Genomic DNA, 27,184 nt, shown 5'->3' on the forward strand with positions numbered 1-27,184 from the left:
AACGACACAGAGCGCCACTGGGGCCTTGCCGAGTGTGTGTGTATGTGTTCATACGAGAGAGAGAGTATGTGTGTGTGTGTGTGTGTGTGAGAGAGAGTTTTGTGTGTGTTATGTGTGTGTATCTGTGTATGTATGAAAAGGGTCTGTCTTAGTCCTCACTGGTTCTCTTCCTCTGTTTTGGCTGCCTGTGTGAACGTTGCCACCATGCACTACAGGCTCAAGGCTCCGCTGGGTGATGGCTCTTTCATGAAGCACATGCCTGGCCACGCATTCGGATGTGGACCCCAGGCTTAGCTCCCACTATGAGTCTCCCCTCCTTTTCTATGTCAGTCTTTTTTTTTTTCTCTCTCTCTCTCTCTCTCTCTCTCAGTCTCTTAAACACACTCTCTCCTTCTCTCTGTTTCTCGTGCTGTTATGCAAAGGGCCTCAGGAGGCTTTGGTTGCTCTGGATAGAGTTACCACCAAGGGGACTACAACAGTGCCATGCCTCCAAACCCATCCAGCCCTCCCTTACCTACCCATCACAATACGCTTCCCCACCACCCTACCGCTTCTACATCGGCCCTTCCATCCATGCCTCGTTAACGTCACACAGCTGAGCTGAGGGAGTCGCTACACACTGAAGGTGGAAATAACAACACCCCCCCCACCACCACCACCACCACTCCACCCCCCTCCTGTGATAATCTATGCCCACAACAACCACTCTGACATCACAGCCCCATGGCTCTCGGCAGTAACCCCACCCCACACTACACCATGCACCACGCCCCACCCCACACTACACCATGCACCACAGCCCACCCCACCCCAAGTCCTGTGTGTTGTCCTCTATACACAGCAAACGGCTGTGGGGTCTGTTATCATATTTCTGTAGACTAGTGGGTCTCCCTCCAAATGAGGAGGTCTCCATCGGGAATATCCACTCTGATGTAACGCGGTGTTTGCTTGTCATAGCTCTCCTGCCCTGCCCACTCGCCTCCTCTCTCCACTCTGCAGTGGTTTGGCTTTGGATGTCACAAGCCCCAGGGGGTAGGCCAGAGAAACACACACACACACACACACACACACACACAGAGAGAGAGAGAGAGAGAGTGAGAGAGAAACAAACATTCTATACCACCTTGGCTCCTTGTGCATCCTTGAGAACACAGCATGTTATTGCAACAACATGAAAATGAAAATACTTGTGTTGTGCATGCATGTGGACTTAATTACAGGTGCCATTGCTGTGCATGTATGTATATCTTAGTGCATTCCAGTGTATTTGTATATGGGTGTGTAGGAGTAAGATTCCTGGTGTGTGTGTGTATGTGTGTGTGTGTGTGTGTGTGTGTGTGTGTGTGTGTGTGTGTGTACCTGAGAGGCTGAATGTGTGTAAGGACATATTGCCCTCTGCTGTTACTTTGGAAAATTGCAAGGACAGTATCCCTCTTCCTCTCTCTCTCATACAGACACACACACATACAGCGAGAGAGAGAGAGGACAATAAATTGATAGTTTATTCATATGTATGATAAAAAATGTTACACCTGATGAAAAAGCTGGAGTGTGCACCAACAGTTAAAATACGCATAAAGTCATGTCCAAGCTACAGAGAGGACAGATATTTTAGCACCAGAAGGAGATCTTCTCCCCAACTATGCCTATGTAACCAAAAATGTCATATTATAGCATAGTAACCTATTAGTAATGTTTAATTTCCAGCAGGATCTATACAAATGTGATCTTTTATCTAAAAAAAATAAAAGAAAAGCAGGTTCATGGCAAAATATTGTACATCTTCCATGGAAGTTCGACTTTCTACCATAACACTCACATGCACATCCGTTAACAACAGGTCTTGGGGTAGTCATTCATGATTGTTTGGTGACGGAGTACTTTGAGTTTGTTGCACGTGTGTCGGTGGACTCAGGAGGACTCGAGTGCCGTGGACACCTGGTAAATCTGAGTCTTCATCCTTCTCTTCATCTCACGGATCATCTGACACACAGCCAGCGGGTAACACATACACACCGCCACCCAGTCCTCACACACACTCCCCTACAGAGGGAGAGAGAAAGAGAGAGAGGGGGAGAGAGGGATGAAGGAGAGAGAGAGAGAGAGAGAGAGAGAGAAAGCGAGTCAATAACAGTCAGAGGTCAGGCTGATAGGCTAAGGGAGGTTAACGCTTAATATGCTGACACTATTGACTGCACGGAGATAGTATAGCAGCATATGTACCAATCACTGTACAACCAGCTGGCCTCTGGCTCAGTGCAGAACACTCACAGTACTAAGGTCAATCAGGAAGTGACTGTGTTTGACTCCCAGTTTGAGCCTCTGACCCGCATGTCATTTAGGTCAGTCACTACCCTACTAAACCATTTATAGTGTACGTACCTGCATAAAACTACCTCAAGGACCACTAATATGCTACAGCGGATCACATGTCATCTAACTAGAACTGGGAAACAATAATAGTTGGAATATGCACTAGCCCCTTTGGGGGGTCATCTCAACACTAGCTGTTTTGCAGTCTACAGTCCATCATGAACTATAACAGACATACACGTGCATACTGTAAATCTGCCAGATATTTTCACTGTACTGCCAATTGCTTTGGTTTGGAGTGGATGCTGAATGAGTGGCTGTACTGTACCATGTTGAAGGGTCCTCCCACTCACTCACTTATTCACTCACTCACCCGGATTTTAAAGCGCTCCCTCATGCCCACTCGCATGGCCAGAGTGGAGCCGGGCAGCATGGGCAGACACAGGCACTCGCCATACTGATGGGCCAAGCTAAAGTCCAGACAACACGGCACAAACGCCCCCATCAAACCTAGAGAGAAAGAGAGAGTGAGAGAGAGAGAAAGAGAGATTTATGGGGATGAGGAGGGAGGAAGACAGATTATTCAATAAAGAAAAATCCTCTTTGAAATGGTAAGTAGTCTTTCTCTCAGAAATGGAAAGTTAAAAACAAGTCCTGAATAAACTTTGCTGGGAAATGGCACAACATTCTGTCAGCCTTTTTATGCTTGTTAATGCAGTTTGGTGAAACTTGGGCCTTTCATATTTGACCTTACTGACCTCAATTTTAAACTGACTTAAAGGAGTTTAAAAGTTAATATTTTATAAAAACCTGGGTGATATAATATTGATGTTGAATTGAATTCACAACCTAGCCAAAAATCTGAACTATTGTACAGTAAAGTGCAATAAAACGTGCAAGAATATTCTTATAATTGTATTGTTCACAGCATTAGGTTACTTTTAGTTCTGCTTATCAGCTTGTTGTCACATGCCTATGTGGTCACTTTCATTGCGCATTTTCATTGCGTCATTGCATATTTTTCCATTGTGTCATTGCATTTGTAAAAAGTTGTGTTTCCTCTTACACGTGGTGCTATCTCCGCACACGTTGAGCAGTCCCGTGCTCCAGTCTCCTCCCGTCTGTGTGATGGTGGTGACCGTTGTTGTGGTAACCCCCAGTCCCGGTTGGGTGATGACGACGGGACAGTCATCCGCCATGGCCGCTGCAGCCACCGCCACTTTTGGAGTCGTCGTCGTCACCTCCTCCTCCGTCTGAGGGGGCGAGTGGTCAGTGTCGGCGTCCTGAAGTACTATCTCTTGGAGTACAACCTCCTCTGAGTCGGAGTCCTGCTCTGGATAGTTGTTAACAGAGTGTATGGAGGGGTGGAGGGGTGGGGGGGCAAACAATAACAATAGAAAGGCTCTGAGTTATCACAAGGGAGCAGACACAGAGAGACAGTCTCAGGGGAAGGAATGTGGCTTTAAGAGATGACCTGGACTCGATTTGGGCCACACAATTACAAATGTGTGGGTAGATGAGGGAGGTTGAGACAGTTACGTGCAAATGGGTGATTTTGTGCGAAACAGTGAGTGGGAAGTAGAGTATGTGTAAGTTTTAAAAAGTGCTCTGGTGTCTCCTCCGATGTGCAAGTGCCCCAGGGGAGCGTCTGGTTGGTGGGGTGGAGGAGCGGGAGCTGGGTTAGGCTCCGGCACAGGGGCAGGCAGGCCGAGACGGGCGCTGGCTGCCACAGATAGGGGCAGTGCCAGGGAAGCCCGCCTGTGGCTGCCGCGCAGAGATAAGAGCCCCTCACTCGCCTCCAAGGAGGAGGTAACAGCAGCTTACCAATACAAAAGGGCTTCAAGTGTATACACACACACACACACACACACACACAAAAACACAAACTCTCAGAGCTCACTCCAAATACACAGTTTAAATCCACACCACACACTCACACAATACTAAGTGTAGACTGTATTGGAACACCCTACAGTATCAATAACGTTTTTAACAATTTCTCAGAAGAGATGGTCTGAGACACAGTAAAATTAACTGATTTGGCTTTTTACTTGAGTGATCTATAACCAAGACTATCGAATCATAATTACAGCATTATAATCATTATGAGGGTTTATTGCTCATAGATATCAAATGATAGAAGATACTGATATCTATGTTTAATCGATCAATGGCTGCATCTGTCAAAATCCAAACAGGTTTCAAATAATTGGGGAGTACAAGAAGCTCCAAATGCTCATCTCTACACTCGTGCAGGAAGCAAGGCCATGTATTCTGAATACTGAACAGTAATCGATCAAGATCAATACACTGTGTGTACTGTGCTATCACTCAAAACGTTATCCTCAGGGTTTTTAGTGTTTTCTTGTTTTCATGATGTAAACCCTTTAAGAATCACACTTCGATCACTTAGCAGCTGTATCAAAATATAACACAAATGTTTACACAAGGCCCAGCGAACCACACTTTCAGCAGGATGAGACTAACAGTCAAAAAAAGTTAATGTTAATCTTTCCCTAGCCACGGAGGCTAATAAGGCTTACGACTTTACGGTTCAGGTCAAAAAGGACCTTACATACCAAGACAAACAAAAAAAATCAAATCAATGCAATGTCTCGTGACACATCTAAGCAAAGATTTTTTTGTCTGAGACTCATAAATGAAGCCTCATGTCACATAAGACAGCAGCAACCAAGAGGAGTTTGAAGAAAGGTTTTCATGTGTGGGAAACAAACTCACCAGACATTGTGACTCCTGTGTATCTTCAGCACGGCACCGAGACCATGTGAACGACTGCTTCTTCTCTTAGTCAGAGGGGATGTGAGAGGGAACCTCAGCACGTAGTATTGTGGTCACCTTCTTTTAAGTACTTCCTCTCAGAGTGATAGTCAGACCTTGCATGGGGCAGAGCCTAGTGAGTTCCTGAGCCTGAAAGCCAGCAGCATAAACTGGTTGAATATTTAAAAAAAAAAAAAAAAAAAATTCTCCTTTCATGAAGACTGTCAAAAGGGAAAAGGTTCATAATTGATCACAGGCAGAGAAAAACATCCAAGGAGTTTAGAATGGTATCCTTTTTTTTATTGTCATCATATATTTATCTGTCCATTTACGCTTATTCATTTATTTTGGGTTGGGGTTGACATACAAATTGTACAATGACAACTAAGCTTGAAAAATAACAAACAAAAAGAAAAGGAAAAAAAAAAAACAGTAAAAAGGGAGATTATAGTGTCTAGCAGTAAGCAGTGGACTACTGCTCCAAACTAGAGCTCACAAATGTACAGCTAGCTGGCAAACACTGGGGTAATCCCACTGAATACAGACAGTCTGCACAGAAGCCCGCTAGACTCCCTGAATAGCAAGATGAAGTGGACAACTGATTCCTATTCCTGCCCACAGTTAGTTAACCAAACAGAATGGACAGAGAGGACAAGGATGTTTTTTTTTAATCACTGCATCATAATAAACATTGTTACAAAATGTATCCAAAGAGTCCCATGTCACTGCATCTTGTCCAGGAAGCTTCCATCTTGTCCAAGATGAGAGCAGACCCTTCAAACCGTACACCCCTGCTCTTCACTGCACCAGGTACACCAGTGTGTCCCCGATGTCCACTTTAAGGCCGTTGTCCGTCATGTGCACCTTCTTGTCCTGCAGGTTGATGTGGAAGGTGGACTTGTCGGAGATGGGCAGCTTTCCCTGCTCCTCGCGGCCCAGGATGGGTACCCGCCGTGGGCCCAGCAACGGGTCCTCATAGCGCATCAGCTTCACCTTGGACAGATCTGCCATTGGGAGACAAACACAGATGAAGCATCTTTAATGTCAGGAGTCTGGACTAGGTTTGGAGACATCGGATAAAACTATCTCCAAGCCATTTTATGCCATGGGAGGATTGTTTACATGAAACAAAACTCCTAAATATGAACAGAGATGAGTTTTAATGAATGCTTGGACTGAGTCTAAAAAGGACACGAATGAACATTTTACATGATTATCATAGAGTTCAATCACTGCATGGTGTTTGGGTTAACAATATGCTGCACAACCAAGCAATGTGATGATCTTTCTTTTATTAAAAAAAATAAATCTACTTCAAAACATCGAAGTAGAGCAAGCGTAGCCCAAATGATGCGCTAATGGGGGGCACTGGGGGTGCACTGTGACGCCTGCCCTGGTTTGGATTCTTGGATTCTGGGCCAGAATAGCAGCTTTTTCTCTTCTCTGAACAACAGTGTCTGGAGACTTTAGCAAATAAATAAATAAACAAGCAAATAAATAAACAAACATAAATATATACAAACAAATTGCACACACACACACACACACACACACACACACACACACACACACACACACACACACACACACACACACACAGACACACACACACACACAAACACAAAGACACAGACACACACACACAGCAGTCAAAGCCATGTCTCATAAATCACTGCCTCCCACTGAGGCAGACAGGAGACCGCACTGTGAGACAGATGGGAGAGACAGTGAGTGGCGGCTAGAGCGCTCTGTGGGAACGGGGTGGGCTAGAGGCCCAGCGGGGGCCGAGCAGGAGCCTCTACACACACTCACCTTTGATGAAGCGGTTGACCTTGGCTAGCCGACGGACAATGCTGTCCCGGCTGTCTCCCTGGCGGATATCGATGCGAGTGGTGAAGAGGCCGTTGGCGGGCTGCGGGTTCACCAAGGACACAGACACGCCGGGCTAGTCGGGGTTGGGGAGGAGGGATCAAACACATGATTTCGTCAAATAGAGAAACTCATAGGGGTTTCACCAAAACCACTGTCCATCGTAACTAACAGATGCATGCATTCCCACACAGGATGCATACTTGCAGTGCCCTCCAGAGTTATCGGCACCCTTTTTCAATAGGAGGGGGAAAAGGTTGAAGAAAATTCCCCTTTCTGTTTATCAAATCTTGTCTACAATCAACCAATAAAACATACATAAACTATATGAGCCCATAACCTTATGAAGGGGCATCACTAGATTCATATTTTAAAAAGTGGTATAATTATTGGCACCAACTCATTGTTGTTCTGTTGGCAAAAGGGAGTTCGTAAAATAGTAAATGAGTCTGTTCTTGTGATGAGGAAGGGGTTTTCGACTATTCTTCAAGGCAGAATCTCTCCAGATTTGGTCTGGGGCTCTCTTATGTGCTCTATTCTTGAGCGCATCAATTGGATGTAGGTCAGGGGATTGGGATGGTCACGGAAAAAGCTTCATTTTGTTCCGATTTAACCACTTTTGAGTGGATTTTGATGTGAGCTTTGGATCATGGTCCTGCTGGAAGTTAAAACCATGAGCACATTTTAGCTTTTTGGCAGAGGCAGCCATATTTTGATTTTTAACACTTGGTACTTTCTAGAATCTATAATGCCATTTACACGAACAGTACAGCCAAGGCCTCTGCAGGGAAACAGCCCCATAGTATCGCAAGTCATACACCATATTTAATGTTTGGTATTAGGTGCTTTTCTCAATAGCCATCTTTATTTCTATGCCAAATCCACTTGTGAGTGCTTGGAGTCAAAGAACTCAATTGCTTTGAATAAACAGTCCCTGTTAGATTTCCAATGGTGCCTGCCTTTACTTAGGGCTACTCTAAGTAAGTCCTAACCCTAGGAAAAGATAGGTAAGGTTTTCTGACATAACATTCAAACAATCTGTTGTGTGGAGGTTACATCTTATGGTGGATTTGAAGACATGGTGACCCTAAGCTGCTACCAATTTAATTTCTGAAAGTGTGGTCTTTGGATATATATATATATATATATATATATATATATATATATATATATATATATATATATATATATTTTTTTTTTTTTTTACTTTGTACTTTGGTTGCTGACAAATAGCCTCATCAAGCAGCTTTTTTCATGTATCCATTCTCTGATTTGTGCAGGTCAACTCACTCTTGCCTTACTTAACCGAATGTTACACAAAGCTAGCAGAGAGCTTGATTTGATCCACACTCGGAACTGCACCACACACACCCTCATGGTGACACCACTCCCTCTTTCAGATCACTTCATCCGGTTTAACGTCGGCCTGACAGAGCAATCACCAGCTCCTCCGCCAATGGTAACGTTGCGCCGCAACATCTGCAACCTGTCTCCAACCCACTTCTCCCCTGTTGTCGCCTCCAGTCTACCTTCACTCAGCACATTCTCCTCTCTGGAGGTTAATGATGCCATAGACTTGCTCTGCTCCACACTGGGCTCATGTCTGGACGAACTGTGCCCTCTTACTACAAGGCCAGCTCGATCCAAAGAATCTCACCACCCATAGCTAAATGATACCCTCCGATCGCTGCTCACCAAACTCAGAGCCGCAGAGAGAAAATGGCAGAAATCTAAACTAACCGATGACTTCAAAAACTACCAGACACTCCTATCACTCCAATACCTTTTCAGACAGCATCACTGCTGAAAAGACGGCTTTCTACAATGAAACTCTTCTCAACCTTCAAATCACTACTCAACCCTCGGCCTCCTCCTCCGTCCAGCCTTACTGATGATACCTCTGTCCTATTTTTTTTATGAACAAAGTGGCGGCAATCAGCAGCCAATTCTCTACATGTCCCTGCTTTTCCCCACAGGGCATGACCGAATCAGATATTGCACTTTCACAGCGTCTGGCGGTTGCTAGCACTTCATTTTCTGCATTTGCACCTCTCTCTGAGAATGAGGTATCTAGACTCCTGACAAGAAGCCGTCCTACTACATCTCACCACAGGGGTCCCCCAGGGCTCGGTGCTGGGGCCCCTTCTCTTTACTATCTACACCACCTCTCTGTGGCCAATTATCCATTCGCACGGCTCATACCGTGTGAATGGATATTCTCATTCTCATACTCATGCTATGCAGACGACACACAGCTCTATCAATCATTTCCACCTGATGACCCTTTGGTCTCTGCACAGATCTCTGATTGCCTCTGAGACATATATACATGGATGAAGGCACACCACCTCCAGCTTATCCTCTCAAAAACCGAACTGCTGGTCCTCCGAGCTAAGCCTACAATACATCATCACATCAGCAGCCAAATTGACTCCCAGTTTGTTGCATCTACCAAGGCTGCAAGAAATTTCACACTCGATAACCAACTAACCGTCTCAGATCATGCTGTCTCTGTCGTCCGGTCATGCCGTTTCTCACTCTACAACATACGGAAAAACAGAACTTACCTGACTCGATGTGCTACCCAACTCCTGGTACAAGCCATAGTCATCTCACGACTTGACTACTGTACCGCCCTCCTGACAGGTTTCCCAGCCTGCATGGTGAAACCCCTTCAGATAATCCAGAACGCAGAAGCACGCCTGGTCTTTACCCAACCCAAAAAGGCACGTAACCCAGCTGCTCACCCAGCTAGACCGGCCTACCTATGGCCACCCGCATCAAATTCAAGTCACTAACGCTTGCCTACAAAGTAGTCTCTGGTTCTGCTCCCTCTTACTTGAACGCCCCCATACAGGCATATGCTAGCTCCAGACCGTTACGCCCTTCAGACGAACAACGTCTGGCTCTGCCACAGCAATGCAACATTTCTCATCTGTTGTTCCCCGTTGGTGGAACGCGCTACCAGTTCATACCAGAGCAGGGGAGTCCCTCTCTATCTTCAAAAAACTCCTGAAGACCCAACACTTCAGAGAGTATCTCCTCTCGTAGCACTACCTACAACTATCCTTACTAATTCCAGCACTTATCACCTGACAAGAAATGACACTTGACTGTATGGAAATAGCACTCACTGATGCACCAATTTGTCCTTATCACACTCTACCTTGATTGTTTACCTTGTTGGAAGTCGCTTTGGATAAAAGGCGTCAGCCAAATCTAACGTAATGTAATGTAATAATGATTAAATTATTGTAATTGTAAATAATGTAATGTAATAATGATTAAATTATTAAACAATACTCAACTATAGTAGATTGTTTTAATATAGCTGATGCTCTTACAGTGTTAGTGTATTGTGTACTATGTGTTGTCGTTATTATGATGTTGTAAATCACAAAGTAAATCCTGAAGTAACCATTACTATAACCATATGTGCTTTAGTGCTAATGGTTGGTTTAATCTAAGCCTAAACATACCTCAAATAAAGGTACATTAATGTCTGATTAGCTTTTTCAATTGTCTTTAGCCAGTGTGCCTATAATTCTGGAAGGCTCTACATAAAGGAAGCATACTCTCTGCTAAAGGCAAGAGGAAGTGTGCTGGGTAAGGGGTGTGGTGCTAGGCATGTATAATTCAGTAACATGTGACATTCCTCACACACACTGCAACAGCGACTCCATCAGTCTATATAAAGGCTGTTTGTGATGCAAAGAGAAATATATAACCCCAGCAGTCAGCAGGCAGATAACAATGAAAACCGCAGCTAAAATTAGCACAGCTAGTCTCTCGACACCAGGCTGATTAACCGCCAGCTTCTCGGTTTTGTGTGTCTGTTCATGTGTGTCCATCTGCATAAAAGTAAGACAATAATCTGTGTGTGTGCGTGTGCGTGTGGGTGTGTGTGTACGTGCATTTTTATCCTGACATTGTCTCCTTTACCTCAGATCTGAAGACGCTGAAAGGCTTCCCCGGGCAACAATCCTCTTTTATTTTGTCATCTGCTTCTGAGGCAAACACAACGTCTATCTGATCCAACTGAAAATGGGTTGGAGAGAGGAGGAAGAGGAGGAAGAGGAGAAGGGGACAGAGAGAAGGAGAGTGAAATGGAGTGGGGGAGTGAATGCTGCACAATTAAATATTAAATGGCCTGCAATCTACAATGCACAGAAGATCTGAGATGTTTTGATCGTTTGAGTGTTGTCAGCTGCGGAACTAAAGCAGCAGCACCGAAGGACACTAGCCCCTGGACACAACAAACACTCACAGCATCCTGAAACATCACCTTTCTCCATCCTGGACTTAATATTTTATGTCCAGATCAGTCCAGCAGTTAATTCCGTATACACACAGGCACACAACAAATACAATCTGGTTGTGTGAGCACTTCACCAACAGACTGCAGGGGTAAGTTTGTGTATTGAGTGGTGCTTCATAGCCCAAGTTGCTGAAATACCTCCAGTGAGTTTGTCAGGTAAACAATGTTCTCCAGGAGAACGGCACGCTCATCAAACTCCAGCTCCAGGTCCAACACACGAGGGCCACTCTTCTCCAGGTTCTCCTGAAAAACCACACAGTCCAGTCGGTGTTACCACAGCATATTCTTTATAATCTTTGACATTTGCTCTTTTCCTACATCGATTTTCACTCATAAATGTGTAATAAAGGTTTAAAACAAACTAGAATAATTTACTGTTCAATAAAACAGACTACTATTTGTGGTTCTGGGGACAATCCCCTGCAGAACTTTGTCAGTGATACTGTTTGAGGTAGGTAGATACTGAGAAATATTGTCTTGTACACCTCTGTGCTCACTTCATCCACCCACACACACACACACACACACACACACACACACACACAGGGGAGAGAAACACTCAGGGCTGTCAGATTGCCCTTGATCCTGGAGGGAGGAGGGTAAGGGGGGGGAACAGTCGAAGAGGTGGGAGGAAAGGAGAGGAAAGGAGAGAGGAGAGGAGAGAGAGAAAGAAAAAAAAATGAAGAGTAGATGGCACAAAAGCAGAAGAGGAATGAGAGGGCAAAAAAGGACAGAGAAAAGCAAGGATAACAGGGTGGGAAAGAGATTGGGATAAAAAAAGAGACAGAAAAGAGAGTGAATCGAAAACAGAAAGAAAGATGATATGGCAGGCAAGTGGCAGTGTGGCAGGGTAGAGAGAGAGCAAGACTATGTGTGCGTGCGAGTGCGTGCGTGTGTGTGCAGGAGAGTGTCAGTTGCGGCAGAGAGAGGGGGGGGCTGACAAATTGTCAGTTTCACCTTGATCATGGCGACGAAAGGCATCACCCTCTTCATGTACTTCTTGAGCTCTGGCATGGCCCCCAGCTCTCCCGCAATCACCTTATTATCGGGCAGACTCCCATTACTGCTCTGGAGACGCACAGGGGGAGAGGAGCGGCACAAATCACTACACCATGTATAGCTCTCATACACAAACTAGTCTACAGGCAAACTCATCTGGGAGGAAAAGACATGATCACAACATACAATAAAGAAATGGTTGAATCATACATTGTTGGACTACTGAACATGGGTACCAAAGCACAATGAATGCATCTTGGTCTATTTAATGAGCGTGAAAATGATTGCTATAGTTGCTGGGCAACACTGCCTGATCAGTCAGTCACCCATAGGTCTATACTCTCCTTTTCCTAATAACCCATGTGATTGCAGTCTTCTTACAAGACGTAAACAGTGTGCCTGTCTCAAAGCACAGAGAAGATTTATTTATTATATTTTAAAAAAAAATGTCTGAATGTTCAAAAACTGTGCTACATCTTGAGCTGTGTTACATGGCATCAGATGCATGGGACATGTCTGCGTGCAGGCTATTTCCTTTAGCTAATTTCAGTAGGTACATACCTTGTAATACTTGCCCAGCAGAGAGAGGGCGCTATGCTGCCATGGTGGATAGGTCTTGGCCACATACACTGTGCAGTGTGAGGGTTTCCCTGGAGGCTTGGCGTCTCCCTTCTGCTCGGAAAAAAAGGGTGAGGTGAGACAGAGAAAGAAGACAGATTTCAACCGGGCATCAAAATTGAAAATAGTGTTCTTTGGCCCACGACAGACACTGGACAGCCTATTTGATGCTCAGAGTCTCCCCTCTGGTTAGTGAAAAGTGAAGGACAGGAGAGAGAAGGGAGGGCATGAGAAATTACAAAGGTCAGTGCAAAACTGACACTCTAAAAATCCACCAAAACAGCTTCTCTTCTTTAACCCAGGGCATCAAAAAAAAAAAAAACACAGCCACAGCTCAAACAGTCCGTTGGAGAGTTTGACAGCCCCATTTACCATTTGCTCACTTCAAAGTAACCAACCAGAGGAACACAAGTACTGAAAAGAAGTCAACTGAACAACCAATCACAAAGCAAGCCATGGCCCATTGGCTTTGACATCAATCCATCCACATATGACCCCGCCCCTTCACTCGGTCACATCAGAGTGGAAGGGTTCTAATTCAGCATGACATCCATTACTCTGCGGCCATGGACACAAAGCTGAGAAAAGCCCCACTCAGACTGGCACTTTGGTCCATTACATAAGGCCAGTTTAGAAAGAGGGGGCTCTGAGAGGGCTCTTTTAAAAGCCCCCTGCAAATGTGCCCGTCTGTCTGAGGGAATCTGGACCCACGAAGGTCATTCTACGTGACAGCTGTCGAGGAGAGTTGTGGAGAGTGACTCGTTCAGGATGGCTCACTTGCAGCACACTCAGAAAGAAAAAGAAAGAAAGAAAGAAAGAAAGAAAAAGAAAGAAAGAAAAAGAAAGAAAGAAAAAAAAAAGAAAAAGAAAGAGAAAAAATGAGAAATGATAGCTGTTGGGGTGGGATGGGAGTGCTGCTCAACACAGCCCTCTGAAAGAGTGTGGAGAGAGAGACGCATATCCAGATGTATTACTGAGGGGTGCACATCCATCTACTGCAGAAGGGGGAAATGAGCTGGAGCAAGGAGAAGTGAAGCAGAGACACAGTCGCAGCACAGCTGCTCAGAGACACCGAGTCTCAACCATTAAACCGCACTAAGCACTCGGACAATTTATGCACTCCATTAAAAAATTTCCCCTGAAACTACAAAAGTTGTGTCAACATAGGGTTGGGGGTGGGGGGGTGGGGTCTGGATCCAGTCGCTACAGCGCTGACTGACCAATTCAATATTCTGAAAATAAACCACGGTCATACATGTAAGGGATAAAAGCCACCCAGATGGCCCATTGTATGAAAATCTGGAGGCACAGAGACTCCAAAATCTCGTCTTCGTGCCATATCTGGAATACATCTCCAACACCTTGGAGGCTGTTATTCCACTTATAATTATGCCCTGTTGCCACACATGTATTTATGCATGCATGTATGGCCCACATAGAAAACAATGGGTTGTTTAAAAAGAAGCCTTTGAAGAAGTTTGGGTTGTTGCTAAGCTGGAATCCTTTAACTTGCTAGCCGTTTCTAAATGTATAATTGCAGATAATGTGCAATTGTTAAACTCCAACATGTATTTTGCACCACTTAACAAAATCTGTTAACCTAGCTAATTTATTAGCTTGCATGACTGTACAACCTTTATCTTGTAGCCTTTATGGAAGGGGCGCAAAGTGTATTGTAATCGGGTCTGTCTGTCTAAGTGTGTCCACTCAGATAACTGCAAAAGCACAGGTGGGATTTACTTCAAATTCTCACGCTAGGTAGAGGGTCACCATATCTTGGTGCTGCTGCGTAATGATACGGATCCAAAGGCAGATGCAGTGGGGGCTTTTTTCCCCTTCTTCCACAGACCTGTTATACGGGTGAGCATCTGCAATCGCAATTGTTCAAACGCAGTCGTTCAAATGCAGTAAAAGAAAGAAATAAGGGAAAAAAGAACAAAAGTACCAGCCTGCTACACTAGCTCGCCTGAACTTTATCCACAGGGACAACATGACCCAGAAATCAGCAGACTATGGTCCAGACTCCAGAACTTTATCAGGGTCTTTTTCAAAGGAGCTGGCAACCAATACTATTCCTGACAGGTCCAGTCTTCTGAGCCACGAATGCAGATGGAGTGCACTGAAAAGTAGAGGTTCGATTGGAAGTGTTCGGAAGTGTTGGTAGGTGTGCTGAGAGTACCTTGCTTTTGGGCGGCTGCAGATAAGCTTTGAGGCGGAGGCGCAGATCATGGGCCGTCTCCATCAGATACTGGGACGATCGCATCAGAATCTCATCAACCGGCCCAGCTACTGGCCACGAGGCCTTCATCAGGGACGTGGTCTGCAATGGAAGGTAAAGTAAGTTTATTCATAACACTTCCTTCTTTATTTATTTATTTATAGAGTGTTTATTTATTTACTTTTACACAAACAGAAGCAAAGAGTAGTCAATAACAGTAAATAAAAGCATAAAAGGGCAATAGCTGTACATTTTTTCAAAAGGTTTTACAAAATAAAGTACATAAAACAGAATAATCAAAAGACATACATGACACACAGAAATGCATTTGATTAAAAGGAAGTGCATTGATCAGTTGATCAGGAAAGGAGAACAGGTGATTTCTGCCCGACAGGGGGGCAATTTTGATTAAAAAAAAAAAGACACACAAGATTGTGAGTAACCTGCAAACCTACTAGGAAAGTCATCTCGCTGCCACTACATCTTCCCCACACACACACACACACACACACACACACACACACACACACACTCATTTGTCCCTTTCTCTTCCTGTCCTTCCCACGTGAAAACATTCACATGAGCAAGCAAACACCACTCCAAAGGTGTGGGGCTCACCTTGCCAAGCAGTGACCAGGTGTATTCACACAGGTGAGGACAGATGGGCGCCAGCAGCAGGGTCTGTCGCTCGATGAATTGGAACACAAGGTCACGGTGCATGCCCTCGATCGCCAGCTCACGGTATTTATCCTTAGCAGCCTAAAGACGGCATAGCCGTAACGGATAGTAACAGTCAGATCATATGGATAATTTGAGTCATGAGTCAACCAGTCATGGTGGCATGATGCGGCTGTTCTGGGTCAATGTGAGAATAGAGAAGCTTTTGCTGACATTACTGCAGGGTCTGCTTCGGTCAGGTTGAATTAATAGCAATTGACGTCAACGCTTAAAAGAAAAACTCAAGAGATATAATCTGGTATAAACATATCAGGTATGTAGTCACTATAACTGCATAAATTCATAATGAATGTAAAAATCATGTGCATTGATTTAGAGTGTCATTGGGCAGACTCTAAATCAAGACTTCTAGACAGACAGGCTTTACCTGGAACTCAAAGAAGCCAGACTTCAGGGCCTCCTTGTACATCATTCGGTCATAGTGCTGCTCTGTGCGCAGGATCCCTGCGTTCATGTCACTTGGGGACAACGGAGAGAATAGAAAACAACTTGACAGGATGCATCACAGACCTCCTCTCTAAGCCTCAGCAGACATTTCCATTAGCATCTGCCCCAGAGACAATACAGATCCAGATCTTTCACATGGGATCAAACACCACCACCACACTATGGTTTGCATTATGAACCATCATACGGATATGTGAAAGGGTATAAAACACTTCTATATATCTGCATAGTAAAACAAGACGAGAGTAACCACACTCAAAAACTGGTGGATAGGACCCACAGTGCGTCTCTAACTATATTCCTCCTGGCTGGAGTTCAGCGAACTGGCACGGTCCTTCTTATGCCACATCAGGCATGAGTCTAATGCATTAGGCAACACTCGCTTCATGCACCTGCATGGCCTGCTGGTTCTGCTAGAGCCGTATGGGGTCAGTACCTGACAAACACGCGGTCGTTGAAAGAGTCGGCTGGCCCGACGCGCAGGTTGTTCTGGTTGGCGATCATCTCCTTCACCCACTCCACCCAGGTGTAGAGACGCAGGATGCCTGCATCGGCCATGGCCTCCACAAAGTTGGCATCTTCCACTGTGTCGCCTGCATCTGCTAGCGCCATCCTCATACCTGTCCAGGAAACACAAGTTTACACACCGATAGGGGAAAAAAAGATGTGGTGGTAACTGGATGCACACATCCAAACTGGAGAACAGCGCAATGTGAATGTAAATGTGACAATGAATAATATTCACCCAACTACAGTTGTACATGAATGGCTTAACAAAGCAGCTAAGATAGACAGACAGACAGACACACTTCAATGGGCCTATTGCACCAAATGCCCCAAATGCTAAATAAAAAAGGAAGGCACTCAAGATAGTGGGTTCATTTGAAGGTAGACCCTGCATACCCAGAAGAAACATACTGTAGCCTCAAGCATACAAGCCACCCACAATGACTCATCTTTTGTCAGCAGCCACACACACATTTATATGTGTAGTTAAAGCCCACAGGCAACACACGCCATCTGTACACACACTTATTTCACACCAGAAGGACTGTCTCCGAGAAAGGAATTCTATTCTAAACACAAAACACCTCAGGCTCCATTTGAAGACTTCACCACCACTAAACCAAACGCTGAGAAACGCTGTCCTCACCTCTCAGATCTCTTACACAGAACACTTACATGCCCACACACACACACACACACGCGGTTCAAGCAACGTTCCTAGAGGCACACCACTCAGCAGGGGCCTAATCTATTCCCAACCAAACACACCGATGATACAACCCTGACTGCCTGTGGCGAAAATGGATACGGCACTTGGGGACTCATATTCTGTGATAATTACTATGTTTAATGGCTTGCTCGGGGTGCCTTGAGATAATGTGTGGGTTTTGCCTAATGAGTTGAAAGGCTTATACTGGGCATGAGATGCTCAGAACAGTTTTCACAGTTCTTATTCACATATTCACAACTTTATTTTAGAGAAGTCCATTTTTCCAAGAACAGAACCTCCTGATGTCCTCAAATAACCATCCGAAGACGGTAGCATCACCAGAAGGTGGAGCTCCGATCTTAAAGGTACAGTCTGTGACTCAAGTCTAGTGCACATTTTGTCAAATTCAGCTCTTCACATCCTTCTAGCTGTCCGTTCATTATGTGCTGGTTTTGTAAATGTAAAAAGAAGCATCATGGCTCGACTAAGCCATACATAATTCCAACCATTTAACACGTTCCTTCAGAGGCACAAAAGGCGTTTAACTTTGATTGTCTGTTGAGCTCAAAATGAACAATCGCCAGAATCACAGAGTGTACCTTTAACGCTTTAGCGGCAGAACAATTATCACTGATTGGAACCGTCATCCACACTGCTCAAGGACCGAAACGAGAGGTCCAGCACTGGGACAGGGCAGACTCGGTCCATTTGCTGTTACCGCTGCTGCTGCTGCTGGTTCACTCACCGTCTGCTGAGAACTTGCCGATCGCCTGGCTCAGGGTGAGGAAGTTCCCCGTGGACTTAGACATCTGTCGAACACAAAGCAGTTTGATAAACGCGTCCAATAAAGGATGCAGAAGAAAAAAAACAGACAGATGGACGCACACATATACCAAAAGACTACATTACCAATATACATGCACACCTCACAAAGCCAGCACAAAAAGACAAATCCATTACCTTCTCGGAGTTAAGCAACAGGTGTCCATTAGCACGTACAGCTTGGGGCCACTTCTGACTGTTAAAAAATAATAATAATAGAGAGATTCTCCTTAGAAAATGAAAAATTTTAGAAAACTTCACTGGCTAATCAGACAAGCGCTGACATATTTGTTAGTCAAAGCCATTACTTTGGAAAAGGTCAACTGACAACTGAAAAGCAGGCCTTTCCATTTCATTAGCACAAAGAAACAAAATAGAAAACCACAGACAGAGACACTTTAAAAAGACAGGCTGAATGGTTATACCATTACACACACACACAGACACACACACACACAGAGTCTGATTTCTCAGAGTAGGAAGAGGTCAGCCATTTCCCAAATTAGAGCACTTTAAGACCTATATTAAGGCATTATGGGGAGATGTGGGTGTCTGGGTAGATTTATTTCACTAAGAGTGAAGATGGTCTGGTCTTCAGGATGACCTTAAATTGTCTGCCGGAGTGAGAGGCTCTCAGGAGGCTGCTGTGTCTAACTACTTCTGCTTCCAATGTCAAACTTCTGCCAGCAGATATTCTCACAACACAGGTGTGCTGAGAATACAAAAGACAGCTGGGATACAAACAATGTGTCGTGATTAGGGGGTTACACCAAGCTGCATGACTCTCAGACTAGCGTGAAATATAATTTTTCTTCCACACAGTTTGTCCAAATGATGTAGCATGTGTAGTACTGAGTAAGTGAAGCACACTACACACGTGTGGCTGTGTATCCCAGTGTGTGGATGTGAAGCACACTACACGCGTGTGGCCGTGTATCCCAGTGTGTGGATGTGAAGCACACTACACACGTGTGGCTGTGTATCCTAGTACGTGTCTGGCACTAGAGAACCAATGATGAGACTAACAACCCTCTGAGAATAGGCTCAGCTGCTGTTGTTTGTGTGTTTTGCTTGCTATTATATGATATGGCTGTATGGTTGATCAAACAGACTGACAACTAATTGGACACCAGGATATGAGTGTGTGTGTGTGTGTGTGTATGTACATGAATACATTTGGTACCATACTTGCCCTTCATGCGTGTGTACAGTATGTGTGTGTGTGTGTGTGTTTTAGCGCACATATGTATATTTTGAAACCTACCTGTCGTTAGGCCACATGGCTACGTGGTTGTACAGGTAGTATGACAGGTGGTTGGGCACCAGGTCCTTCCCAGACACACGGACGTCCACGGGGTACCAGTACTCAAACTCCCTGCGCAGCTTCTGCAGGTGTTCCTTGGGGATGTCTGTTTTGGGGAAGGGGGAGCTTTTGAAGAAGATGAAGTCCCACACCTCCCTTGTCATCTGCTCAGGCCTAAGATGGGAAATAAAACAAAACAATATGAAGGAGATGAATCAATAAGGATTGAAAAATTAAAATGTAAGAAAGAAACTGTCCTAAAGCTGTGTTTTTGTTTTGTGCTTTGCATGATACATAAGATGTGTTCAGCTGAGCTCATCCTTCTGTGTGTGTGTGTGTGTGTGTGTGTGTGTGTGTGTGTGTGTGTGTGAGTGTGTGTGAGTGTGTGTGAGTGTGTGTAGCAGGTGTGCGATATTGTCTCTGGCACAAGTGTTTTTTCTTTGTATTCTCCAGAGTGAAGTGCAAGGGGGCCTGCTGTGAGTTGGGGGTGGCCGGGAACATGCCTGATGCCCAGAGGAGAGGGCCCTTGGCCGTTGAGAACCCCTCCCTGGAGGAAGTGCGCCACCGTGTAGTAGGCCATGTAGATGGTGGAGTCCGACAGAGACTCAATCAGCCACTGCTCGTCCCATGGCAACCGGGTTCCTATGGCAACAGAGACAAAGGATCACAAAAAGAGGGACGGGGGTGGGGGCACTTCCCAGGGCTCTCCTGGTGATTGCTAAATCAAGCCATTTGAGGACTTTTGAAAAAAGCATAAACACAAAAACAAACAAGCACTCTGAGCATCGATGAGCAGAGAGAAAAATAACTATTCTTCTCAATAACACCTCCTTCATTTAGTGCTTTTGCTCATTCTAATGGTTCAAACAACAAAAAAGTAAAAAAAAAAAAAGGTAAAAATAATATTATCATTCAGAAAAGGCTAGCATTGGCTTTTTACAGCATTGTGCCAAATCCTATTCACTATGAAGACCAGACGGTGGATGGACGAGTTGCTAAATGAGGTCATGGGCAAGACGAGATGGCCCGATCTGAACCCAAACATACCGAGCCCGTAGGTGCGGGAGCAGGCGTGTTCCTGGAGCCAGGCTAGTGTGGCCTCAAAGTTCTTTCGGGTCTCCTCACAGAACCTTAAATCAATGGCATGGAAACACAAGAGGTCAAAGGGTAAGCACACACTCCAACAGTCTTGGGATCATCCCAGTGCAGAAGATTTAATATTGTAACAGTGCATGTCCAAACAGAAATGCATAAACCCTGATCTGAGGCAGCATTCTAGCTAATAATAGCTTTTTTATTTGTCCCGACAATGAATCGGCAAGAAAAAAAAAAGAGCAAAAAGAGCTGACTCACGTCTCCAAGGGCTTCAAACAATCCATGGCCTGCTGCTTCCACTCCGCATCACCATAATCAAGATACCTGAGACGCACAGACAAACACACACGGTCACAAAGTGGGACAACACTGGTGTCCTCGCATACTACCAGCCCAAGAAACACTCCGTAGCAATGTTCAATTACAAACCTCATGAAAATGTCAGGTTTGTGTAAAATGTGCATATATCCACAGTTCTCTGTAAAAATACATCCCCACAAACACACACACACACACACACACACACACACACACACACACACACACACACACACACACACACACACACACACACACACTTACCACTGGTCACAGAGTGCCACCACACATTCGTCTCCTGAGCGTGACATCACCTGCTTCTCTGGCTCCATGTAGATCAAAGCCTCACCCTATGGGAGGTGAATAAAGATGAATTTACCCTACATTTTAGGTTTATTCTCAAATTCAGATTGTGTTAGGGGGACGGGATTATTAGCCAATTTCAGTTTTTCATTGGTAAACTCTCATACCTTCTCCACCATCATCTTCTGGATTGGTTTCTTCACATCCTGAACCCTCTGACCCTTGTATCCCTCCACCAGCATAATCTAAATGTGAGGAAGCACACAGCATTTCCCCACTATTCCAAATAACCATGACAACAGCAAAACAGGAGACGTCCTCGTGATTGTGACTGTGCTTGTGACCAGGTCTCACCCCCTCGTAGAAGCCCTTGAGGTAGACCTTCTCCTTGGCCTCGGCCAACTTCTCCCTGTCGTTCTGACTCTGGATCTTCAACTCGTCGCAGACCACTGGCGCGGACAAGTTCCCGTACCCGGGGATGTCAATGATGGGCACCTAAGGGAGCAGGAAACAAGACTCAAACTCAAACTGTCCTTTCTGTTGTTTAAAATACTTGCACAAACAAAAAAACTCTTATTCTTTTTGACACAGGCTGCAAGACACAACTGCTTTGGTATGGAAAAATAGTGGGGCCAGAGAATAGCAAAGCAACTCTACAAGCTTTTCAATGTCCACAAGTGCACTCTTAGTACTACTACTACCACCACATTCATAAATCCAGTATTAGTATACAGCAGTAATTATAGTAATAGTAGCAGCAGTAGTGGCCATACAGTAACAGAGAGCAAAACAGAGAAACTAGCACTTTTGATTGTGGGTTTGTGAATTCTGGAAAAAAACATGCCTTCAGAGATACGCCTATAGTGGAATATAAAGGGCCTAAATTGTAGACAGGGCAGTCAGCATAGGCTTGCTTTTCTTCCTCTACATGAGCTGTTGTGTGTAAGTGTGTGTAAATGTAAGTGTTACTCAGCTTACTGGGTATATATTATCTGCTTACCGGTTCGAAGGGCAGGACCATCTTGTCTTCAATTCCATACTTTTCCCTCAGTGCCTAAACAAAGACAGGGATTTGAAAATGCACTGCTTTCAGTATGATGTATACTGACTTACCAGATTTACTTGCCAACAGTTTCTGAAAGTAGAGAATGATGGTCAGGCAAGATGGTCACCTGTTTCTTTTTTATGTCCCTTAGAGCGGCAATATCATCAGGAGCATCGGATGGAACACTGGTGACAATGCCTGTGCCTGAGGTAAACAATCACACAAAGTCAAGGTCAAGGTCAGCCACACAAAATCACAGCAACCACAAAGCCATGCAGACTGTCATTTGCAGACAGACAATGTTGAAGGTTACCATACAAATCCTTATTTACATGAGCTAGTCTTGGGCCCTGTGCCTCGAGATTACACTAAGCTTCTTAACACAAATGCGCAAATGCCACTGAAATTGAGCAAGAGACAAACCCGACAATTCAATTTTACTGAAAGACAAACAACACTAACGCATCAAGATGAGAAAAATATATATATCAGCGATGACTCAATGTTGAGAACATGGCATCAGACTGGTTAGTTAACCTGAGGCCCTACCCTACCTAGGCCATTTTTGTACTGTAAACTGGCATACTGTCCTGTACTCCCTGATGACTAATGCCCGCTTCCTTTCAGCAGTGCCAGCAGGCAGAGAGGGCCTCAAGCACTGTGGTGTGTGTGTGGTGTATGAGAATGGCGATGTAGTGGCTATGAAAGATGCTGGGTTATGGCCTATGCAGAATAGACAATTTTTTTGTCTTTCACGATGGTCTTTTACGATTTACCATGTCAGGCGATCAGAGCACCCCAAATTCTTGCCTGCGTCTTGGTCGGTAGATTGGCCACATTACAAGATCATGTAGCCTATCCATCATAGCCTTCATCGTAGTCATAGTGTCTCAACACGGGAGTCGTAGGAGATTCCCCAAATATTCTGACATGCTAGACTTTTGGTCACGGAGTCCTGGAACTTCGCAGACAATACATCGCGGGTCGTTGATTATGTCACGTTACAAGACGGTTCCTCTTTCTCCACTTTTCACATTCGGCACAAAGCTGGAAATTTGTCAGCTACGACAAAATCGTGGCAAAATTGGGCTGAAATCATGTAGTCTGCATAGGGCATTAGACTGCTACCCAGAGGTACACTCAGTAAACGGCAATGTGCTTTAAAAAAAGAAAAGTCCTGGAAACACCCAAAGGCTGTATGTAGAGCGTTGTCACTTCGCTTGTGCTTGCTTGCATTTGGCACCTCTATGATGTGGTGCAAGAGGGAGTGCGAGAGTGTTTATTTATGTATGTACATTATCCGTATTTACATATGAAGGGTTCAGATGCAAAAGCCTCTAAATGCCACCTACGTCAAAAATGAGATAAAGATGGTGAGTGAATGCTCTCCTCACATAGTATACGTTAATCAAATAATTTAACTTCAAAACACATCAAATAACACTCTCTTCCTGGTCTGAAATATCGATTTCTATGCAAAAACCTATAGGAACCGGATTTTAAATGCTCATTTAAAAGAAAAGTGGTCAGACGGATTTAGAGGGTTTTGCATCTGAACTCTTCATATGTAGAACTTAAGAGGGAGAGAGGACAAAAGAGCGAAAAGAGGATGAGGATGAAGTGTCTCAGTACCTTTGTCCTCTTTGATGGTGAGCATGGGCAGAGCGTAGATGACCTTGTAAGACGTGAGCGGAGCACTGAGAGAACATCCCAGAATATCCTGCACAACAACAGCAACCATGGGGTCAGGGCACATCATCTCTGATCTCAAAAACAATACCAAGCAGCCAAACAACTACCAAGTTCTCTCAAAAGAGACCATACTGCCTTTACTAACCTGACCTAGGAGCTCCATGACGACAGGCACCACTCCATTCTGTTTGGTGAAGCCCTGATACGCCATGTTTCGGGCAGACCTGCGCGTGCAGATGAACACCTCTCCACTGGCCGTCTCAAAGGCTACATACCTCATGTCTGGCCGCACCCAGCAGTTGGTCTGACCAAACATGGTCTCGGGCCGTAGGGTCGCTGCCACCAGGAAGATATTCTTGCCTTTGAGGGCACTAAATGCAAACAGGGTGAATTAATCCACAGTGCATAGGTAGTGATGTTGAATAAACTGCAAATTAACAATAATTCATGGTTATTTCCCAACAATTCAGCCAAAATATACACTGTAGAATACTGCAAGTACTTGCTAACTTTGACAATAAAAGCAGAAAATCAAGTCAATCAAATCACACCTAAGTTTTGCTGGGAAAGGATCCACCAGCTTCATCTTGATCAGCGTGTACTCTTGCGGGCCCACTCCCTATGGTGGCGTGAAGATTTTAAGAAGATTTGTCGATGCACATCGTAAATGAAAATAGAAATTTCTTCAACAAATTAATAACTCACCTCTCCTGACTGTCTGTCATGGTCCATACAAGGCTGACCATCTTTGGGGGAGTAAACGGTGTATCTGTAGAATAAGACCATAAAGAATGCCAAATATGTGCAACAAGAATACATAAACATTATGTTTTTTTAGATCAGAGAACAAACTAACTACCTCTTTCCAAACTTAATCTTCTTCCTCTCCTTCAAAGTCATGAAGTGCCACCTCACAAAGGAGTCATAGAAAGGGTTCACGTCAGTTGTGATGAATGAACGACGCCAGTCCACCTGAAACAGACCCAACACATGAGCACATGTTAAAAGCAACATTTTGTCAATGTCATTCAGCCAATGGCATTCAGCACAATATTGAGGCCATTTGAGTTTTTTCCTCTGTACCTTAACTCCCATTCCCTTCAGGTCCTTCACAGCGAGGGGTGGGAAGTACTCCAGCCAGTGCTCAGCATCAGCAAACTTGACAATCTCCTCATCGCACAGGCCCAGGGATTTCATGATGTCCCACTGGAACTTGGAGCTGCCTGCCTTGGCTACTGCTTTGCTCTGACACCAATACAGAAAGGGAATGTCAGCACTGGGACTAGGATGCATGTTCAAGGAGTAGGGTGTTAATTTGAGCTAAACTTTCTGCCTTATTTAAGAGTGGCTTGAGTCCTGTGAGCAAATGTACAGCACAAACCCCCACCTCAAGGTGATACTGTCCATAGTGTAATATTGAGCAGTCTTCACCTTTTTGCCTTTGGACTTGTCCTTAATTATGATTTCATCTGACACGTCGGGCTTCTCCTCTTCCTCTTCTTCCTCATCAGGAAATTGGGGTGGGTTTCCATACAGTTCCATCTCTCTCTTCAGCTTGTCTGCACAGGCCTATAAGGTAATACAACAAAACATTAGACACTAGACTAGCACAAACACACACTCTAACTATCATGTGTCAACACTAAAAAGGTATTTAAAATTGGAACAGGTGACTGGTTAGAAACTGGTTTGACCTCTTTAAAGCGACATGCTTACCTTGATAGGCATCCCAGTACAGTGAAGTCCAAATGGAAAGAGGCATTGTTTTCCTTTCAGGCGCTGGTATCCAACACCAAACTGTGTCATAACAGCCAAGAGTAATTAGAAAATCTACCAACTATGCCAGTATTCACAGTGCATTAATGCATATTACATGACTATGGATGAGATTGGACCTCACCTCACACTTAGAGAGGCAGAAAGTGTGTCCAAGATGCAATCTTCCATTCATGTACGGATACGGAAAGGTGACAAAATATTTCTTCTTCCTGGAAATAACAAACCAAGAAACAGGGTTCAATTACCCCTTTTTTTATTCCATCCAATACGACTTAATTCAAACTGTTAGAAACTCACTCTTTACTCTCCCCAAGTGTGGTCGGAGCATTGCTTTCAAATACTTTCTCTTTATCCCATTTTTGCTGAATCTCTTCCTCGATCTTTTTCAGGTAATCGAGTTTAGCAGTTCCTTTTCGTTCCTGCAGAAAAGAAACAAACACCGCTGATATCACTGGCATCTTATAAACGAAACTGGGCAACAACTCAAAAGTAACAATAGCTGATGCAATGCATTGGCAATGATAATAAATCATGATTTTCACAAAATATCACTCCAGGAACATTAAACAAGAATAAAGCGGTATGCAACACAGTTATTTTCTTAATTTTGAGACAGTGCTTATTGCTATTTGCGCGATAATGCTTGTAATGACAGCTGGTTGGACTTTCCAATCATGCTGACAGTACTGCTGAGTGAGTTAACTAGCTTTGTCATATTCATTAAGTGCTAACAGAGGTATTTAATTCAAACTTGCAAAAAAGCTCTCAACTAAAAAACAACAATACTGCCTAAAACACTGATCTTACAAAAGAACAGCTGATCTTAAAACATCGTTAAGACACCCCATGGGAATGGCAACAACACAGGCATGGTCCCATTGCCTTAACGTTAGCTAGCATTTGCGTAATTTTGCTAGCCGGCAGACATCTGTGTCAACGTAACTTCTGCAGGCTAAATAACTTATCTAGACCCATGTGCCTTATACAAATAAAAAGTGAATGGAAACGTTGTCATAATAGAGAGGTATTGTACTCACCGACATTTCAAGAAAACTTTCAAGAACCTAACCTAGCGAACCTGAATGAAAACCCACGCTTCCTTGGCAAGCGACTGCGTAGCTATCGCGAGATGCAACGTGTACAACTCACCAGATACTGTAGCATTATGGGAAATCAAGTTTTCTGCTGGTACTTTCAGATAGTTGATAATATAAACTTGATTGAATAAAAGATTAATAGATTTTGGAACTAAAAGTATACGCTGATACATTATAATTCTACATATATTTTAAAGGACTATCTGTTAACTGATG

The 27,184-nt window shown here is 44.3% G+C and overlaps 2 protein-coding genes across 3 annotated transcripts; both read right to left on the reverse strand.

The window, feature by feature from the left end:
- Window positions 1–817: 817 nt before the first annotated feature.
- On the reverse strand, window positions 818–5,203 carry plac8l1 (PLAC8 like 1). 2 transcript variants are annotated; one of them, XR_007192250.1, is made up of 5 exons: window positions 5,053–5,203; window positions 3,380–3,646; window positions 2,687–2,823; window positions 1,820–2,043; window positions 818–1,007 (listed from the first exon to the last, which is right to left on the reverse strand). XR_007192250.1 is itself a non-coding variant. In XM_048232175.1 (4 exons), exons 1-4 carry the CDS (start codon window positions 5,057–5,059, stop codon window positions 1,912–1,914), a joined length of 543 nt encoding a protein of 180 aa, XP_048088132.1. In that variant the 5' UTR covers window positions 5,060–5,203; the 3' UTR covers window positions 1,485–1,911. The 2 variants fall into 2 exon arrangements, 1 of the variants encoding a protein (XP_048088132.1); XM_048232175.1 differs by lacking the exon at window positions 818–1,007 and having other exon boundaries at window positions 1,485–2,043.
- A 166-nt stretch (window positions 5,204–5,369) lies between these two features.
- lars1b (leucyl-tRNA synthetase 1b) lies at window positions 5,370–26,997 on the reverse strand. Its single transcript, XM_048232186.1, has 32 exons — window positions 26,909–26,997; window positions 26,169–26,290; window positions 25,993–26,080; window positions 25,809–25,889; window positions 25,524–25,661; window positions 25,176–25,337; window positions 24,952–25,064; window positions 24,798–24,861; window positions 24,644–24,711; window positions 24,238–24,463; window positions 24,033–24,120; window positions 22,528–22,604; window positions 22,356–22,409; window positions 21,710–21,850; window positions 21,523–21,600; window positions 21,317–21,402; window positions 20,993–21,058; window positions 20,687–20,769; window positions 20,143–20,281; window positions 19,601–19,813; window positions 18,475–18,532; window positions 18,260–18,323; window positions 16,735–16,918; window positions 16,219–16,309; window positions 15,732–15,872; window positions 15,075–15,215; window positions 12,839–12,949; window positions 12,236–12,346; window positions 11,417–11,521; window positions 10,903–10,998; window positions 6,904–7,036; window positions 5,370–6,095 (listed from the first exon to the last, which is right to left on the reverse strand). Exons 1-32 carry the CDS (start codon window positions 26,912–26,914, stop codon window positions 5,890–5,892), a joined length of 3,534 nt encoding a protein of 1,177 aa, XP_048088143.1. The 5' UTR covers window positions 26,915–26,997; the 3' UTR covers window positions 5,370–5,889.
- Between the last annotated feature and the right edge of the window lie 187 nt (window positions 26,998–27,184).

The sequence above is a fragment of the Alosa alosa genome, chromosome 2 (genome assembly GCF_017589495.1).
Source record: "Alosa alosa isolate M-15738 ecotype Scorff River chromosome 2, AALO_Geno_1.1, whole genome shotgun sequence".
NCBI classification, from domain to species: Eukaryota; Metazoa; Chordata; class Actinopteri; order Clupeiformes; family Clupeidae; genus Alosa; species Alosa alosa.

Bases quoted from the DNA above. Each gene is read 5' to 3' on its own strand.
- plac8l1 (XM_048232175.1), bottom strand. The intron at 2,824-3,379 runs GTAAGAGGAAAC...CTTTCTCTCTAG, and splicing joins GTGCGGAGATAGCACCACGT to GTTTGATGGGGGCGTTTGTG. The intron at 2,044-2,686 runs GTGAGTGAGTGA...CTCCCTCTGTAG, and splicing joins GGGAGCGCTTTAAAATCCGG to GGGAGTGTGTGTGAGGACTG.
- lars1b (XM_048232186.1), bottom strand. The intron at 22,410-22,527 runs GTGACCATCTTG...GTCTTTGTTTAG, and splicing joins GGGACATAAAAAAGAAACAG to GCACTGAGGGAAAAGTATGG. The intron at 15,873-16,218 runs GTAAAGCCTGTC...TGCCGTCTTTAG, and splicing joins CTGGCTTCTTTGAGTTCCAG to GCTGCTAAGGATAAATACCG.